This window comes from Stenella coeruleoalba (assembly GCF_951394435.1).
Source record: "Stenella coeruleoalba genome assembly, chromosome: 3".
Classification (NCBI taxonomy): domain Eukaryota; kingdom Metazoa; phylum Chordata; class Mammalia; order Artiodactyla; family Delphinidae; genus Stenella; species Stenella coeruleoalba.
The window spans coordinates 42764118-42783564 of record NC_137148.1 but is presented as its reverse complement, the minus strand read 5'-3'; the positions used below and the strand labels follow the sequence as shown (position 1 = coordinate 42783564).

The following is a 19447-nucleotide window of genomic DNA, read 5'->3' as shown; positions in this document are numbered from 1 at the left end:
GAACTCAGACCCAAGAGGACTGAGGGTAAAGAGAAGGCAGCAGACCTATTTCCATATATGCTTTTGTATCTATAGGAAATAGTTGTTTCCAAAGCCACACCAGGCATGGCATTCAAGACATTCTTTGCCCGCAAGACACCACCAATCATATGCATAAAGAGAGAAGGATTTGATATTTTTTCTTTTTGCACCAGTTCGTATCCTGTCTACCTGCTGAGTCCTAATGCTCCACTTTCTTGAGGTGTTTCCCAGCTATTCTAGTCCCCATTGTTGTTGTTATCATTTTTATTGTCATTCCTGTGTTTGAGTTGAACACTTAATTTTTATTCTTATAGCGTTTTCTAATTGTTTCACATGTGTTCCAACTGGTATTTAAACTTCTTGAAGTTAGGGGTTGTATATTATTTTTACTTGAATGCTAAACTTAGCACAGAGTTGTAGATTTACATAGTAAGTACTGATATAAAAGATTGTTGATTTATACCAGTCAGCTCCTACGTCTTTAATATTATGTGTAAGGACTACATATTCTCAAAGGACAATTCTCAGGGAGATGGTCAGAATTCCATCAGGAAACCATATTTTTTTCCCCTCCAAAATAGGGAGGTAGAATTAGAAAGAAATGTGTCAGGGTAAGGTGGGAGCTATGTGTATAAAAATGTATATCTATTCAATTGTTCTTTCTGTGTACGTCTTCAACCTCTCTATTGGCTCCTTCCCTTTTGCTTACATCTTCTGTCTTTAAGAACCCTTGCTTTGCCTTTTCCTTAAGCCACTTTAGCTCACCTTTTTCTTCTGGTACCAAAGCATTTAGAAGAATAGTCCATATTTATTATTCCTTTCTTTCCCTTCTATTGACTCCTCAATTCTTTATAGTTTGAGTTCCCTACCTGCCTCTTTGCTAAAACCACCTTCACATAGGAGTTTGGTGACCACTTCATTCTTAAAATTTCCCTCACTTCAGACCCAAGTCTCCTCCATCTAGAATTACTTAATCTAGGTCTTTGCTGGCTCTTCTTCCTCCTGTCTCATGAAAATGAAGAGAAGAATATTTTGACAATTGCATACTCTAGGAATTCATTCTCATTTGAGATGAACAGTTTATTGTTTATAGTATTTAAACTCTTGCTCCTTTAGATCTTCTACTCTATTTGAAAAATAATTTTTATATTAATCAGATATACACGCTATTTAATTGTTCATGATATTTGGAAATGTGTCTAGAGTCAGGTACTCTGTTGTATAGAAAATATCCTCTGTTGCACATTTACTGGTTCTAACATTTCTGTACTTTTTTTTTTTAACCAGGTTGCGCCAGATCATGTAGTTCCAGCTCCAGAAGAGTGCTATGTGTATAGTCCATTAGGTTCTGCTTATAAACTTCAAAGTTGCACCGAAGGATATGGTAAAAACACCAGTTTAGTAACCATGTGAGTAAAACTACTTTTTGGAGCATAACAAACTTTTTGTAAACAAAAGTTATTGATTATTTTAATTTTTTGTCTTAATTAAAATGTTTGAAGAGTCAAACGTCATATTTTTACTGCTGTTACTCTGCTTTCAGTTTTATGATTTGGAATACCATGATGGGAACATCTATACTAAGTATTCCTTGGGGCATAAAACAGGTAATATAATTTTCAGCACACTTTTTACCAGAATTTTTTTCTCTTTGTATTTTAAGTTTTACAATAGAGGTTTTAATAAATCTACATAAAATTTATTAAAGAAAATAGATGATTATATTTATTTACTTTAATTTTATTTATTTATTTTTTGGCTGAGTTGGGTCTTCGTTGCTGCACGCAGGCTTTCTTTACTTGCAGCGAGTGGAGGCTACTCTTCGCTGCGGTGCGCGGGCTTCTCATTTGCGGTGGCTTCTCTTGTGGAGCATGGGCTCTAGGCGTGCAGACTTCAGTAGTGGCAGCACGTGGGCTTCAGTAGTTGTGGCACGTGAGCTCAGTAGTTGTGGCTTATGGGCTCTACAGTGCGGGCTCAGTAGCTGTGGCGCATGGGTTTAGTTGCTCTGCAGCATGTGGGATCTTCCTGGACCAGGGATGGAACCCGTGTCCCCTGCATTGGCAGGCAGATTTTTAACCACTGCACCACCAAGGAGGTCCCTAGATGATTATATTTAATTTTACATTAGTTGTCTGGTTTTTAATCATAATTGTTTAGGGTAACAATATGGTTATATACGAATTTATTCTAAAATGATGATATATGTTGTTCTGTATTTTTATAAACAGGCTGGGTTTACTACTGGAATGTGTGTCATCATGCTGATGGGCCTTTTAACACTTTATTGCTGCTACAGAGTGGTGAAATCACGAACTATCATATGTAAGAACTTGCCACTGTAAAAACAGATGAGTGATATGGGTATTAAGAATTTATGCTGAGGTAGATCACTAATGTGTACATTTCACAAATGTGTTAACTATTTTCTGCCTAAAGATTTATTTCTCTAATTCATAGCATTTGACTGAACTGATATGTTAATGAATTTAGTGGCTGCCTTTGAAATTCTGAGAGTCTTGTTCTTTGCAGAGTGCATTTACTTTGGTGCTAATTTCCTCATAAGAATCATTTAAAAAGTTGTATTTTAAAAATAAGGTCTTTGCTAGAACTAAATTGAGAATTCTATGATTCTTATCAGTTTATGGTGACTTGTTTTGACCTATCCCTACCAAAAGATCTAAATGTTGGAATCTCCTAAAAGTAGAAATTGTTAAGTATGAAAATCTCCTAAAAGTAGAAATTGTTAAGTAAGCAATGTGTCCTTTGTAATGAATTCTCAAAGTTGTACCAATGCGTTACCTCCAGTCATTTCTATAATTTAGATCAGGGAAATACCTTTTTAGGTTGTTTTAGTTTAGGACCTAAATAGACATACATTATTTCATTGAATCTTAGCAAGTGCGAATCAACAGACCAGGCTTTGCCTCCAGTTTTATTCTGTCTCTACTAAGCAGTGGTATATTTTCTCTTAATTGTATTATTTAGTCATATCCCTTTCCCATTTATCCACAAGTCCCTTGGTGCTCTTATAGATATGCTAAATTCTTTATATGAGGTAGCAGTTAGCCCTTTACCTGCTATTTTTTGTTAATTTCTTTCCTATTCAATATTTGAATGGCTTTTGTATCGTATTAGTTTGTTTATATCTGCCTATCTTTTCCACTGTAATTTCTATTTCTTCAGTTGATAGAAAAGGATAACCTTTCAGGTGCTATTTTTACATTGTCATCTAAATTTTCTGTTATTTAATTTTTAAATTAACTCAATTGTCTCAAATTTTTTTTAATTGAAGTATAGTTGATGTACAATTTTATATAAGTTACAGGTGTACAGTATAGTGATTCACAATTTTTAAAATTTATATTCCATTTAGTTATTATAAAATATTGGCCATATTCGTCATATTACACAATATATCCTATTAGCTTACTTTATACATAATATATAGTTTGTACCTCTTATTCCTCTACTACTCTATTGCCCTTCCCCACTTCCCTCATTATCTGAAATTTAAATTGGCATGTGGTGTGAAGTATGACTCAAGAAATGTTATTATTAAGTATGCCAAATATTGGATAATGTCTTCTGTCCCTTATTGATGATTTTTTCTAGCCTTGGTTTATCACTTGGTTTTATTAATTATAAAATTTTATGATACTATAATCTTTTCAGATTACCTGTACTATTTCATTCACCTACATTTCTTTTTATGTATTTGTTCTATAATTTTTTGTTTTGTTTTTTTAATTGAAGTATAGTTGATTTACAATGTTGTGTTAATTTCTGCTGTATATAATGTTTTAATTACTATTATTTCATAATATGATCTAATGCCTGGTGGTGGAATACCCATAATCTTTTGCTAAATGTTTTGATTTAATTTGGAGAACACAAATTATGAATATGGAATATATGATTAACATCTAATTTTATTCTTTCCCTTTTATATTTTATCTAGCATCAGTGGATACCACTACCTGGGAATATCCAGATGTCTGCAGATATTATTTTGGCTCCTTTGGGCAGTGGTCAAGTCTCCTTTGCTCCTTGGTGTCTCTTATTGGAGCAATGATAGTGTATTGGGTGCTTATGTCTAATTTTCTTTTTAATACTGGAAAGTTTATTTTTAGTAAGTATCCATATCCGTATTTAACAAAGTTACTTTCAGATACAATAACTACTATAATGTTTTCATTTCAACCTTAAATTCTGGCCTTGGGATTAATAAAGTAAAAAGTAATATTTGTAATTCTAGAAGATATACTTGATTCAGTTTGTTTTCTATGGTTATGATCTCAAATACAATGTGTATGTTAATTTCCAAAAATTAATTTTTGAATAAATAATATTCCTTCAAATTCTCTAATTAACATAAAATATTTCTAAGTTCTAACAGATGTTTTAAGCATTGCTCAATTTTTACCACAAAATTTTAGTATAACAGAAAAACTTATGAAGTTCCTTGGTGTTTGTTGCTAAAGAATTCAATGTGTAGAGTCTTGAAGAAACAAATTTCAGTCATGTATTTTCAAAATATTAGAATCTAAAATTAGGAAACAATAGAATAGTGGAATTTATATGGGAAATATATTATTAAATAAGCCCTATATATTTAAAATCTAGATTTACATGAAAACCAAATTTCAAAATAAGTTCTAACATAACTAACTACAACAGCTAGTTTTCCTAAGAACTTTTGAGAGGCAGGTGAGTGAGGGAGATAAATTCTATTTTTATTTTAAACCATAAAATTAGCATTTTAATTAAGTTTTTTTATTAACAATCATTTTTATTGTATGAGAAATTATGAAATGTTTCAAACTACCAAGGAAATGCAGAGGGTAATAGAAATACCATTGTACCCACTAAATGAGTTTTCATGTCTTAACATTTTGCCATATTTACATTAGTTCTCTATTCTTACAGACCTATAAATGTAGCCCCAGGTGTACTCCTTCTCAATTGCATTTTCCTTCTTCCCTAATTTTGGTACAAAATAATGGTACCTACATGTTTTTGTTATCTTACTATATAAATATATAAGCAACATACCATATTATTTTGCATGTTTTTAATCTGTATAAATGCTACTGCAACTTGCTTTTTTCTGTAATCATCTTCAATAATACATTGTTCTAGTTCAATTTAACTGCTTTATTCCATAATATGAATGTACCGTGACTTCTTTATCCATTCTCTTGCTATTTAATTTGTTTTCAGTTATGTACTTTCCTGTTACAAACAAGATTTTGTTAAACATCATTGTTTGTCTCCTTGTGTATATGTGGGAGAGTTTCTTCAAACTATGTACCTATAAGACAAATTGCTGGAACTTAGAATATTCACATTTTCAACTTCACTAGAAATTACGGGATTGTTCTTTATCATTCTTATACCAGTTATATTCCTGCCAACAGTTTAGGAAACTTCCCCTTGTTCCACATCCTCATCCACACTTGATATTATCAGACTTAAATTTTGCCCGTTGGGATATGGTTTAATTTGCATTTCTCCTCATAAGGAATGATCCTAGACATCTTCTCTTAATTGGACATTATATAGCTTGTTATATCCTTTGCCCATTTTTCTTTTGGATTGTTGGTCTTTTTCTTATTTATTTATAGGAACTCTTTGTAAAGTTTTGATACTAATATTTATTCATTAATGTATGCAAATATCTTCCAGTTAGTGACTTATCTTCACTTGGTCTGTGGTGGCTCTCCGGTTCAGAAGTTTTTCTTTTACTTTCAAATTACTCAGTCTTTTTCATTATGGCCCACAACTCTTCCACATACATTTTAGAATCAACTTGTCAAATTCCACAAAAAATTCCAATCAGAATTTGATTGAAATTGTATTGAAATTGTATTGAATTTATCAGTGTACCTTAATGTATCAACCACTACCATAATTGATGTCATTAGGGTACTGACTTCAGAATTTGATTGGCATTGCTTTGGATATATAAATGTGGAGAGAATAATATCATTAGGATACTGAGTCTTACTGTCCATGATCATGGCATGGAATAGTTCTCCATTTATTTAGGTCTTTTTAAATATCTTTAAAATTTTTATTGATAAAGGTCTTACATATCTTATTTTTAGACTTATTTTATTCTTAGGACCCTAAAATTTTTTTTCTTTAGTAAAGCAGTTTTAGTTTAATATTCAAATACACATACTTTTTATTATAGAAAATTTCAAACATGTACAAATTAAATGGAACAACATAAAGAACCTTCATGTTCCCCTCACCTGTTTTCTTTCCTTCGTAAAACAAAATTATTTGTTTGTTTGTTTGTTTATTTATGGCTGCATTGGGTCTTTTTTTTTAACACTTTTATTGGAGTATGATTGCTTTACAATGGTGTGTTAGTTCCTGCTGTATAAAAAAGTGAATCAGCTATACATATACATATATCCCCATATCTCCTCCCTCTTGCATCTCCCTTCCACCCTCTCTATCCCACCCCTCTAGGTGGTCACAAAGCACTGAGCTGATCTCCCTGAGCTATGTGTCTGCTTCCCACTGTCTATTTTACATTTCGTAGTATATATAAGTCCATGCCAGTCTCTCACTTCGTCCCAGCTTACCCTTCCCCCTCCCTATGTCCTCAAGTCCACTCTCTACACCTGCGTCTTTATTCCTGTCCTGCCCCTAGGTTCTACATAACTTTTTTTTTCTTTTTAGATTCCATGTATATGTGTTAGCATACGGTATTTGTTTTTCTCTTTCTGAATTACTTCACTCATATAACAGACTCTAGAGCCATCCACCTCACTACAAAATACTCAATTTCGTTTCTTTTTATGGCTGAGTAATACTCCATTGAATATATGTGCCACATCTTTTTTTTTTTTTTTCACATCTTCTTTATCCATTCATCTGTCGATGGACACTTAGGTTGCTTCCATATCTTGGCCATTGTAAATAGACCTGCAGTGAACATTGTGGTACATGACTCTTTTTGAATTATGGTTTTCTCAGGGTATATACCCAGTAGTGGGATTCTGGGTTGTATGGTAGTTCTATTTTTAGTTTTTTAAGGAACCTCCATACTGTTCTCCATAGTGGCTGTATCAATTTACATTCCCACCAACAGTGCAAGAAGGTTCCCCTTTCTCCACCCCCTCTCCAGCATTTATTGTTTGTAGATTTTTTGATGATGGCCCTTCTGACTGGTGTGAGGTAATATCTCACTGTAGTTTTGATTTGTAGGTCTCTAATGATTAGTGATATTGAGCATGCTTTCATGTGTTTGTTGACAATCTGCATATCTTCTTTGGAGAAATGTCTATTTAGGTCTTCTGCCCATTTTTGGATTGGGTTGTTTGTTTTTTTGATATTGAACTGCATGAGCTGCTTGTAAATTTTGGAGATTAATCCTTTGTCACTTGCTTCATTTGCAAATATTTTCTCCCATTCTGAGGGTTGTCTCTTCATCTTGTTTATGGTTTCCTTTGCTGTGCAAAAGCTTTGAAGTTTCATTAGGTCCAATTTGTTTATTTTTGTTTTCATTTCCATTTCTCTAGGAGGTGAGTCAAAAGGATCTTGCTGTGATATATGTCAAAGAGTGTTCTGCCTATGTTTTCTTCTAAGAGTGTTATAGTGTCTGGCCTTACATTTAGGTCTTTAATTCATTTTGAGTTTATTTTTATGTATAGTGTTAGGGAGTGTTCTAATTTCATTCTTTTACATGTAGCTGTCCAGTTTTCCCAGCACCACTTATTGAAGAGGCTGTCTTTTCTCCATTGTATACTGTTGCCTCCTTTATGAAAGATAAGGTGACCATATGTGCGTGGGTTTATCTCTGGGCTTTCTGTCCTGTTCCATTGATCTGTATTTCTGTTTTTCTGCCAGTACCATACTATCTTCATTACTGTAGCTTTGTAGTATAGTCTGAAGTCAGGGAACCTGATTCCTCCAGCTACATTTTTCGTTCTTAAGATTGCTTTGGCTATTCGGGATCTTTTGTGTTTCCATACAAATTGTGAAATTTTTTGTTCTAGTTCTGTGAAAAATGCCAGTGGTAGTTTGATAGGGATTGCATTGAATCTGTAGATTGATTTAGGTAGTATAGTCATTTTCACAGTGTTGATTCTTCCAATCCAAGAACATGGTATATCTCTCCATCTGTTTGTATGATCTTTAATTTCTTTCATCAGTGTCTTTTAGTTTTCTGCATACAGGTCTTTTGTCTCCTTAGGTAGGTTTATTCCTAGGTATTTTATTCTTTTTGTTGCAGTGGTAAATGGGAGTGTTTCCTTAATTTCTCTTTCAGATTTCTCATCATTAGTGTATAGGAATGCAAGAGATTTCTGTGCATTAATTTTGTATCCTGCAACTTTACCAAATTCATTGATTAGCTCTAATAGTTTTCTGGTGGCATCTTTAGGATTCTCTATGTATAGTATCATGTCATCTGCAGACAGTGACAGTTTTACTTCTTCTTTTCCAATTTGTATTCCTTTTATTTCTTTTTCTTCTCTGATTATCATGGCTAGGACATCCAAAACTATGTTGAATAATAGTGGCGAGAGTGGACATCCTTGTCTTGTTCCTGATGTTAGAGGAAATGCCTTCAGTTTTTCACCATTGAGAATGATGTTTGCTGTGGGTTTGTCATATATGGCCTTTATTTATGTTGAGGTAGGTTCCCTCTGTGCCCACTTTCTGGAGAGTTTTTATCATAAATGGGTGTTGAATTTTGTCAAAAGCTTTTTATGCATGTATTGAGATGATCATGTGGCTTTTATTCTTCAATTTGTTAATATGATGTATCCCATTGATTAATTTGCATATTAATGCAAGAATCCCTGCATCCCTGGGATAAATCCCACTTGATCATGGTGTATGATCCTTTTAATGTGTTGTTGGATTCTGTTTGCTAGCATTTTGTTGAGGATTTTTGCATCTATATTCATCAGTGATATTGGTCTGTAATTTTCTTTTTTTGTAGTATCTCTGTCTGGTTTGGGTATCAGAGTGATGGTGGCCTCGTAGAATGAGTTTGGGAGTGTTCCTTCCTCTGCAATTTTTTGGAAGAGTTTGAGAAGGATGGGTGTTAGCTCTTCTCTAAATGTTTGATAGAATTCATCTGTGAAGCCATATGGTCCTGGAGTTTTGTTTGTTGCAAGATTTTTAATCACAGTTCCAATTTCATTACTTGTGCTTGGTCTGTTCATATTTCTATTTCTTCCTGGTTCAGTCTTGGAAGGTTATACTTTTCTAAGAATTTGTCCATTTCTTCCAGGTTGTCCATTTTATTGGCATAGAGTTGTTTGTAGTAGATGCTTAGGATGCTTTGTATTTCTGTGGTGTACATTGTAACTTCTCCATTTTCATTTCTAATTTTATTGATTTGAGTCCTCTCGCTCTTTTTCTTGATGAGTCTGACTAAAGGCTTATCAATTTTGTTTATCTTCTCAAAAAACCAGCTTTTAGTTTCATTTATCTTTGCTATTGTTTTCTTTGTTTCTATTTCATTTATTTCTGCTCTGATCTTTATGATTTCTTCTACTGATTTTGGATTTTGTTTGTTCTTCTTTCTCTGGTTCTTTTAGGTGTAAGGTTAGATTGTTTGAGATTTTTGTTGTTTCTTGAGGTAGGATTGTAGTGCTATAAACTTCCCTCTTAGAACTGCTCTTGCTGTATCCCATAGGTTTTGGGGCCATCGTGTTTTCATTGTCATTTGTCTCTAGGTATTTTTTGATTTTCTCTTTGGTTTCTTTAGTGATCTCTTGGTTTTTTAGTAACATATTGTTTAGCCTCCATGTGTTTGTGTTTTTTCTTTTTAATTTATTTAATTTATTTATTTTTGGCAGCATTGGGTTTTCATAGCTGTGTGCAGGCTTTCTCTAGTTGCGGAGAGCAGGGACTACTCTTCATTGCGGTGCACAGGCTTCCTATTGCGGTGGCTTCTCTTGTCACATAGCACGTGCTCTAGAGCGCAGACTCAGTAGTTGTGGCACAGAGGCTCAGTAGTTGTGGCTCATGGGCTCTAGAGCGCAGGCTCAGTAGTTGTGGCTCATGGGTTAGTTGCTCCGTGGCATGTGGGATCTTCCCAGACCAGGGCTCGAACCTGTGTCTCCTGCATTGCCAGACAGATTGTTAACCACTGCACCACCAGGGACGTCCTGTTTGTGTTTTTTACGTTTTTTTTCCCTATAATTTATTTCTAATCTCACAACGTTGTGGTTGGAAAAGATGCTTGATGTGATTTCAATTTTCTTAAATTTACTGCAGCTTGATCTGTGACCCAAGATGTGATCTGTTCTGGAGAGTGTTCCATGTGCACTTGAGAACAAAGTGTAATCTGCTGTTTTCGGATGGAATGTACTATAAATGTCAATTAAATCTATGTGGCCTACTTTGTCATTTAAAGCTTGTGTTTCCTTATTAATTTTCTGTCTGGATGATCTGTCCATTGGTGTAAGTGAGGTGTTAAAGTCCCCCACTATGATTGTGTTGCTGTCAATTTCATCTTTTATAGCTGTTAGCATTTGCCTTATGTATTGAGGTCCTCCTCTGTTGGTTGCATATATATTTATAATTGTTATATCTTCTTCTTGGATTGATCCCTTGATCATTATGTAGTATCCTTCCTTGTCTCTTGTAACATTCTTTATTTTTTTTATTTTTATTTTTTTGCGGTACATGGGCCTCACACTGTTGTGGCCTCTCCCATTGCGGAGCACATGCTCCAGATGTGCAGGCTCAGTGGCCATAGCTCACGGGCCTAGCTGCTTCACGGCATGTGGGATATTCCCGGACTGGGGCACGAACCTGTGTCCCCTGCATCGGCAGGTGGACTCTCAACCACTGTGCCACCAGGGAAGCCCAACATTCTTTATTTTAAAGTCTATTTTATCTAGTATGAGTATTGCTACTCCAGCTTTGTTTTGATTTCCATTTGCATGGAATATCTTTTTGCATCCCCTCACTTTCAGTCTGTATGTGTCCCTAGGTCTGAAGTGGGTCTCTTGTAGATACCATATATATGGGTCTTGTTTTTGTATCCATTCAGCAAGCCTGTGTTTTCGGTTGGAGCATTTAATCCATTCACATTTAAAGTAATTATCAAATATGTATGTTCCTATTACCATTTTCTCAATTGTTTTGGGTTTGTTTTTGTAAGTCCCTGTCTTGTCTTGTGTTTCCCAGTTAGAGAAGTTCCTTTAGCATTTGTTGGAGAGTTGATTTTGTGGTGCTGAATTATCTCAGCTTCTCCTTGTCTGTAAAGCTTTTGATTTCTCTGTCAATCTGAATGAGATCCTTGCTGGGTAGAGTAATCTTGGTTGTAGGTTCTTCCCTTTCATCACTTTAAATACAACGTGCCACGCCATTCTAGCTGGTAGAGTTTCTACTGAGAAATCAGCTGTTAACGTTATGGGAGTTCCCCTGTATGTTATTTGTCATTTTTCCCTAGTTGCTTTTAATAATTTTTCTTTGTCTTTAGTTTTTGTCAATTTGATTACTATGTGTCTTGGCGTGTTTCTCCTTGTGGTTATCCTGTCTGGGACTCTCTGCACTTCCTGGACTTGGGGGCTGTTTCCTTTCCATGTTAAGGAAGTTTTCGACTGTAATCTCTTCAAATATTTTCTCGGGTCCTTTCTCTCTTTCTTCTTCTGGGACCCCTATAATGTGAATGTTGTTGCATTTAATGTTGTCCCAGAGGTTTCTTAGGCTGTCTTCATTTCTTTTCATTCTTTTTTCTTTATTCTCTTCTGTGGCAGTGAACTCCACCATTCTCTCTTCCAGGTCACTTGCCATTCTTCTGCCTCAGTTATTCTGCTATTGATTCCTTCTAGTATATTTTTCATTTCAGTTATTGTATTGTTCATCTCTGTTTGTTCTTTAATTCTTCTAGGTGTTTGTTCTTCACTTTTTCTAGGTCTTTGTTAAACATTTCTTGCATCTTCTCGATCTTTGCCTCCATTCTTTTTCCAAGCTCCTGGATCATCTTCACTATCATTATTCTGAGTTCTTTTTCTGGAAGGTTGCTTATCTCCACTTCATTTAGTTGTTTTTCTGAGGGTTTTCTTGTTCCTTCATCTGTTACATAGTCCTCTGCCTTTTCGTTTGTCTATCTTTCTGTGAATGTGGTTTTCCTTCCACAGGCTGCAGAATTGTAGTCTTTCTTGCTTCTCACGATATAGTTTTTAATTATAAATAATTCAGGTTATTTGTTGCTGTTATAATAAAAGAACCTAATTAAATTTTTAATATTTATCTTGAATCTAGTAAATGTGTTGAACTCTTATTGCTTATAATTTTGTAGATTCACTTTCGATTTTCTATTTAGGTAGTTCTGTCATCCATGAATAGTGAAAAGTTCTTCCTCTCTAGTTATTATTTTTTGAATGGTTCATATCTGTATGCATACATTTATATTTAATATGTACATATATACACACAGGCACATGCACACACATGTATATATGTTTACATATATATACATCTAGATATATTTATCTTTTTTTAAACTGTAAAGTTGTATAGATGCAGTGCTGGTAGACATCCTTATATTGTTCCTGAGGAAATCTTTCTAATGTTTCACCATTATATATTGCATTAGTTGTAGGATCAAAGGGTTGTACCCTTTAGTAATTCAGAGATGTTCTAGCCTATTGTTTTCTTAAGCATTTTTATTAATGTGTGCTGGATTTTATTAAATACTTAATCTACATCTCTTGAAATGATTGTAAAGCTTTTCTCCTTTAAATTGTTAATATGGATAATTAAGTGAATACATTTTATAATACTTAAATCATACTTATATTCTGGGACAAACTTAAATTAGTTTGTAAGTCATGATGTTTATTTTAAATTTTCTTACTGGATTCAGTTTACTTTTGGGAGGAGTGGGAGTAATATTTTATTTAGAACTTTTGTGTCTCTTCATAAGAGATAGTGGCCTAGAGTTTTTCTTTCTCATACTGTCCTCATTGAGCCTTGATGTATTAGGGCTGCGTGTAACAAATTACCATGAACTGTTTGGCGTAAAACAAGAGAAATTTGTTCTCTCCCACAGTCCTGGAAAATAGAAGTCCAAAATCAAAGTATCTGTAGGGCTCTCTGCTCCCTCTGAAGCCTTTAGGGAAGAAGCCTTTCTTGCTTCTTTCTAGTTTCTGGTGATCGACTGCTGGCATTCTTTGGTATTCCTTGAGTTATAGGTGTATCACTCCAGTTTCGGCTTCTGCTTTCACATGGCCATCTCCCCTCAGTGTCTCTCTGTCCAAAATTTCCTGTTCTTATTAAAGACACCAGTCACTAAATTTAGGGCCTATCCTAATCCAGTATAACCTAATGTTAACTTGATTATCTCTACATAGAGTCTGTTTCCAAATATGGTCACATTCTGAGTTTCCCGATGGACATGGATTTGGGGAGAATACAGTTCAACCCAGTATATTTGGTATCAAGGTTTTACTAGCGTTATGTAAGTCTTTGGCACCAGGAATTCCTTAAAGATTCATAACTTCCTATCTTAAATCACTAATAAGCCCTGGAGATAACTGTAAAAACCTAGAGCACTAGACTACTTCTTTCATTCTATCTTGAGAGGCATACAATGGAGATGAATAATTCACATATTTAACTTACTTTACAATGGAGATGAATAATTCACATATTTAACTTACTTTTATATAACTTACAATATAATTCACATATTTAATGTACAATGGAATGAATAATTCACATATTTAACTTCAGCATTTTTTATCATCCTATTTTTAAGTTTTACATTACTTTTATTAATGCTTACTAAGGTTATAAAAGGTTAACATCAAACAGAATAAAGTAAATTCCCTCAGGCAAGTAAAAACATATTCTTTACCCATTCTCTCATTCACTGTAGAATGACATGAATGCTCAGGTATCTGCATTAGCTTTTTGTTTTGCTACTTCTTTTAGTATTACTTAATGGTGCTTGTGAGCAATAATTACTATATAGCCTTCAGTTTATAATAGCACGTCCTATACTTTGTAAAAACTTTAAGTGTTTTTCCAGATAAACTCAGCTGTTATGAGTACTGGCTTTACCCCTTTTGCAGACTTTAGAACTTTATTATATAAGATGTAACTACACTTATATAAATTAGTGTCCGTATAGGTAAAAAAATTGTGCACACTGTCTTTATTCCAGGGCTTTTAACTAAATTCAGCCTTGTGAGTAGTTTTTTAAAAAAATCTTCAATCATGTAAAACACAGTGGGACTGTGACACCAATGACATTGTTCCTGTAAGTAGAGAAAGCTGAAGAAGGTAAAGCTATGTTAACAGTGAAGTAGCCTTTGTTCAGTGTACTAGGTAATATTACCACACAGTAGATCTTAAAAGATTTTTATAAGTAAAAGACTTTAGAGGGTGACTGATTTAGCATCTTTCATTCAGTATTAAACTATATTTTCCCCTTAATTTTTAGACTTTATTCATCACATTAATGACACAGATGCAATACTGAGCACCAACGATAGCAACCTTGGTAAGTAGTTTGGAATTGAAAGTTTGGCTTGTTTCTTTATTCATCACCTCGCTTCAAAAATGCTTTAAGGTAGAACCTATAACTTTATTTTAGGTAAATGACCAGCATAAAATCATTATGTTAAGTAAGCCACTATTAAGTTGTTGGCAGTCAGTATGTTTAAAAAAAAAAAAATACTCCACAAAATTTTGTGTTAATGTGAGCTAAACAATATTTAGTTCATATTATTCAATCCACAGTTATAGCTCACATCTATAGTATCCATATTTGCCTATGATCAATACACATTTTGAAGAACCTGTATCACTGCTAATTGTTTTGGAAGTCTAGAACCATAGTTCTCAGTTTGTTAACTTAGTTTTAGATATTTATTGTTAGTAATATTTAAGATATACAAATCTGTGGCCTAAATTTCCTAATAATGAACCAAGGTTAGTAAATACGGAAAAATAAATTAAAGATTTGTTAAAAAAAAACCCTTAATTTCTTAGAAAAGTTTCTTTTAATTAATTTATTAAAAATAAACGTTTGTGGCCTATGGGTTTATCCAATATGGCAGTCATAGGAAGAGTGAATAGAAAAGATAACGTAACCTGGTTAACAGTGTAACTAACATCACCGAAAGCTTTTATGTGTTTAAGTTTATACTGAATTCATAGCATTTTGATGGAGGTACACATTGATCACTAAGAGGACAATTCATTCAATGCATATTTATTAAGCCTATTACCTGTGAGGAACTGTTCTAGGCTCTGGGATATAATGGACAGACAAGAGTTTCTCCTCTCATAAAGCGTACATTCCCATGTTTTCTATTCAGTGTCTTATTTTACCCCTTGATTAAACTGATTAACCTGTCATTTATTAACACTAGAAAATGAGTGAAGTACCAGCTTTTATTTCTGTGAACACACACATATACACTTTTCAATAATTATACTAAAGTATTTTAGTATAATTTAAACATATATCTCTTGCACCCTGTTCCTTACCTCAGAATTTTCAAAAGACCAAGTAACATACTTGTCTTAAAAGAGAAATTCATTTTACTATAGCTATTCTGATATCCATTGATAAAACTAGTTTATTAATATCTAATAGGATTTCTTCACTAGAGTTCATTGTTGAGTTCATAAATATCACAATTACAGTGATAATTTGGAGAACACCATCAGCAAAGTCAGTTTAGTTTGCATAGTGATATGTTGATAGTAGCACTTCTTGATTCTTTGGTTTATTTTGAACAGTGTATTAAATAAAGTATGAAACAATCCGTCTCAGTTAATATTTAAAATTACAGCTCACATTTATTGGATACTTACTGTGTGCAGGCATTGTTCTAAATATTTTACAGCAACTCCATAAGGTCGATCTTTTCTCTCATTTTCTATGCAGAAACCAAGGTACAGAGAAGTTAGTGACTTGCCCAAGGTTACATAACTGTTAAGTGACAGAGTCGAGATTCTTTATTCAGTCAATATACTTCCATAGCCTGTGCTCTTTACCACTGTAATTATTAGCACAGTTATTAGCACAAAAATTAAAGTTAATTTACTTCTCTCCAGAGCATAGAAGAAAAATGTGCATGTTAAAGTACTAAGAAAAAAGGTGAAAGAAAATTGTTTAGTTTTGTGGTATGCGAAATAACGGATAGAGAATAAAATTGTCAGCATTTTTCACTAGCATTAAACATTCTTTACAAAGAGATGATTATTAGAAAAAATTATCAGAAAAATTAGCTGATTATTAGAAAAAGTACTATTATGAAACTAGAAACAGTGAGAATGATTTGTATTCTCTCTGCTAACAGAAGATCAGTGTTAGGAAAAATACGTTTTACTCGCTTCCCAGTTCTCTGGATATCATCTGGGCTCTTAAGCTGCTACAAGTTGTGATAAACGTCCAGGACAGTTACTGTGGATTGCTGGAATTGAAGATTCTTAAGCTATAAGCAATAATTAGATTTTGACAATACCATGGCAGATGTTTTGATGGTGTCCACTTTTTATTCCAAACCCAGAGATTTTGTTTATTGTTAGAAGAAACCTGTTCTTTGGCCTTTGTGTGGGTTATTAGCACAGTGAACAATTACCTGTATGATATTTCTTATATTATTATACAAATAGGATTAAATATCATCCAACCCAGTATTTTCTCTCTAGCAATGGGACCAAAGGATATTTGGTAGGATAATTTTATAATTTCAAGTAGAAATTAAGGCTATACCTCAAAATTTTCTAACATTCTCCTACCTTTAATTATTTATAGGTAAAAGGTTTCTAATATAAGTATATATAAAATAGATAACAAGGACCTACTGTATAGCTCAGGGAACTGTATTCAGTATCTTCTAATAACCTATTATGGAAAAGAATCTGAAAAAGAATATATAAATATATAAATAACTGAATCGCATTGCTGTATACCTGAAACTAACACAACACTGTAAATCAACTATATTTCAATAAAAATAAATAATAAAAATAAATAAAAAGGGTTCCTAATATATCTAAATATAACCCTCTATTTTTTTCCAGAAAGAAGAAACTTAGCATTCATGGTAAAAATTGAGGTTGGCAGAACAAGTGTCAGTCTTGGGGGTAGTAATTTTCTGTTCTTTGTTGCCTTCTCTAATCTGTTGCTTCCCTATTGCAGTGATTTGTCCAAGCGCCAGGAGTGGTGACCATCCTGACAATGGCTCTATGATTTTCTACACCAATGACTCGGGACTCCAGCAGTTTGAAAAGTGGTGGAATAAGTCCAAGACAGTGCCCTTTTACCTCATGGGGCTCCTCCTGCCACTGCTTAATTTCAAATCTCCTTCATTTTTTTCAAAATTTAATATCCTAGGTAAGCCAAGGCACTGTGTTATAGAGCCTCTGTGTAGTAGAATACATGCTGGATTCTGTGGAAATATGGTCTGACTGGGGAAATATCAATACTTACCTTCCAGGCCTGTTCATCTATGTTTAATTTGTTCATGCATATGTTACCCTGCTTTTTGGTTTTCTTTATGGAGTTTGGAAGAGAGAAAAATATAGATGGGCTCTTCCCTGGCAGTCCAGTGGTTAAGACTTCACCTTCCAGTGCAGGGGGAGCAGGTTCAATCCCTAGTGGGGGAGCTAAGATCCCACATGCCTTGCAGCCAAAAAGACCAAAACATAAAACAGAAGCAGTATTGTAACAAATTCAATAAAGACTTTAAAAATGGTCCATATCAAAAGACATCTTTAAAAAAAAAAGAAAAATATAGATGACCATTTCAAGTCCAAGTCCCTTTTTAAGATGAGTTGCTGGGTGCATTAAAAAAAAAAAAAAGGACTTACCTGGTGGCACAGTGTGGATAAGACTCCACGCTCCCAGTGCAGGGGGCCTGGGTTTGATCCCTGGTCAGGGAACTAGGTCCCACATGCATGCTGCAACTGAGAGTTTGCATGCCAAAACTAAGTAACCCTCAAGCTGCAGCTAAGGAGCCCAACTCCCACAGCTAAGACCCGGTTCAACCAAATTAAAAAAAAGAGAAAAAAGGATGAGTTGCTGTGGTTTCCATTCTATCCTTACTGAACAGCTATTCCTCATTTCCTCTAAGAGAACAGCTAGAGGAAGTAGAGTAAGATTTCAGCAGGAGAGATCCAAAGGGGATAATTTAGGAATTCTCAATTCTAAGGGTTGGAAATATTAGAACTTACTAAGGGAGGTTATGGAATATTTTTTTCCTACAGTATCTATTTAAGAGTATAGCACAAAATTATCGCTTGACTTTCAACCTGGGATATTGTTCTCTAGCTGAAGCTCCTTAGGTTTATTCTGCTTCTCTCTTCCTCTGTGCTTTTTCTTTCTTAGAACACTATTGCCTCCTTAAAGGAACAGACTTCTTTTTGTGAGACCTGTTTTAGAAAAGGAACCCCTATGAAAGCGCAGATCTGGTTAACTAAAGACAAGGATATCATTCATAAAGAATTGATAACCTAAATAGATAATAGGATTTCACCTCCTCCCTATAGTTCTGACCTCTTGGTAGGCGGCCTAGAGTATGAAATAATTAGATTACTCATCACATCAAGGAGGTGGCTTTGGGTTTTCAGAAGACCAAAGGAGGAGGTAAGGATATTTCTCTATACCTCTGCCTCACAACAGGATTCACTGTAAGACTGACTACCACAGACACACACAGAAAATGAAGAGTTGTGATTATATAAGCTTTAGCCTCTTGTATTCATCCTTTCTGAATCAGCTAACCTCCAAACCCACAGTAGAGCTTATATAGCTCATTTGTGGTTTCCTGATTTGCTTGCCGACTTTAAAGATCTGGAACAGATCTTTAAAAGTTAGCATGTAAACTTATAGAAGAATTTGCTCAGTTGGGCAAAACAATCACTAGGCTTCTAACCAGGTTAATTATTCTCTACCTCCTTAAGGATATTTTTCTTTTGCCCTTTTTCTTGGTACTTTCCCTTTTAAAACTATATAAAGCTTCTTTAGAGAAATTAGAATCTAATTCCTCTAGAAACCTTTCTGGATTTCTTGACTCTACTCCATAATGACTGGACTTAATTCCTTAAATCCTCTAACATCTAGACTACTAAAAAATCCTGAAATTCTGAATGCCCACTTTACCCTACATAAAGTGGGCATTTACACAGTGAATGGAATCTGGAATCTTTCCATCTAGCAAGTAGTCCTGCTCAATCAAAACTTCATCTAGATAGTAGATCAGATTGTTCATGGATTATGTGGCTTATTGCCTTTCTCAAGTAAGTTTATGATCCACATTTACTACTTTTCTTTCTTTTTTCTTTCTTATACTAAATATTTTGACAGACTTTTCCAACTTATTGACTGTCTCTAATACTTTTTTTTAAGTTAATTTTACCCATTCCTTTTCATTTTAAAATTTTTTATTTATTTCTTTATTTTTTGGCCACGCCATACAGC

The 19447-nt window shown here is 34.1% G+C and overlaps 1 protein-coding gene across 20 annotated transcripts in view; it reads left to right on the top strand.

Moving 5' to 3' along the window:
- SLC38A9 (solute carrier family 38 member 9) overlaps positions 1 to 19447 on the top strand; it is a 108397-nt gene that overhangs the window by 44713 nt on the left and 44237 nt on the right. For all 20 annotated transcript variants that reach the window (XR_013827507.1, XR_013827508.1, XR_013827509.1 and 17 more), the window contains 6 exons: positions 1309 to 1430; positions 1565 to 1628; positions 2250 to 2343; positions 3980 to 4150; positions 14453 to 14512; positions 17168 to 17362. Coding sequence is in view for 12 of the 20 variants with exons in the window: in XM_079916141.1 (XP_079772267.1) it covers positions 1309 to 1430; positions 1565 to 1628; positions 2250 to 2343; positions 3980 to 4150; positions 14453 to 14512; positions 17168 to 17362 (706 nt within the window). In the remaining 8 variants the exon portion in view is untranslated. The remainder of the gene's footprint in view (positions 1 to 1308; positions 1431 to 1564; positions 1629 to 2249; positions 2344 to 3979; positions 4151 to 14452; positions 14513 to 17167; positions 17363 to 19447) is intronic.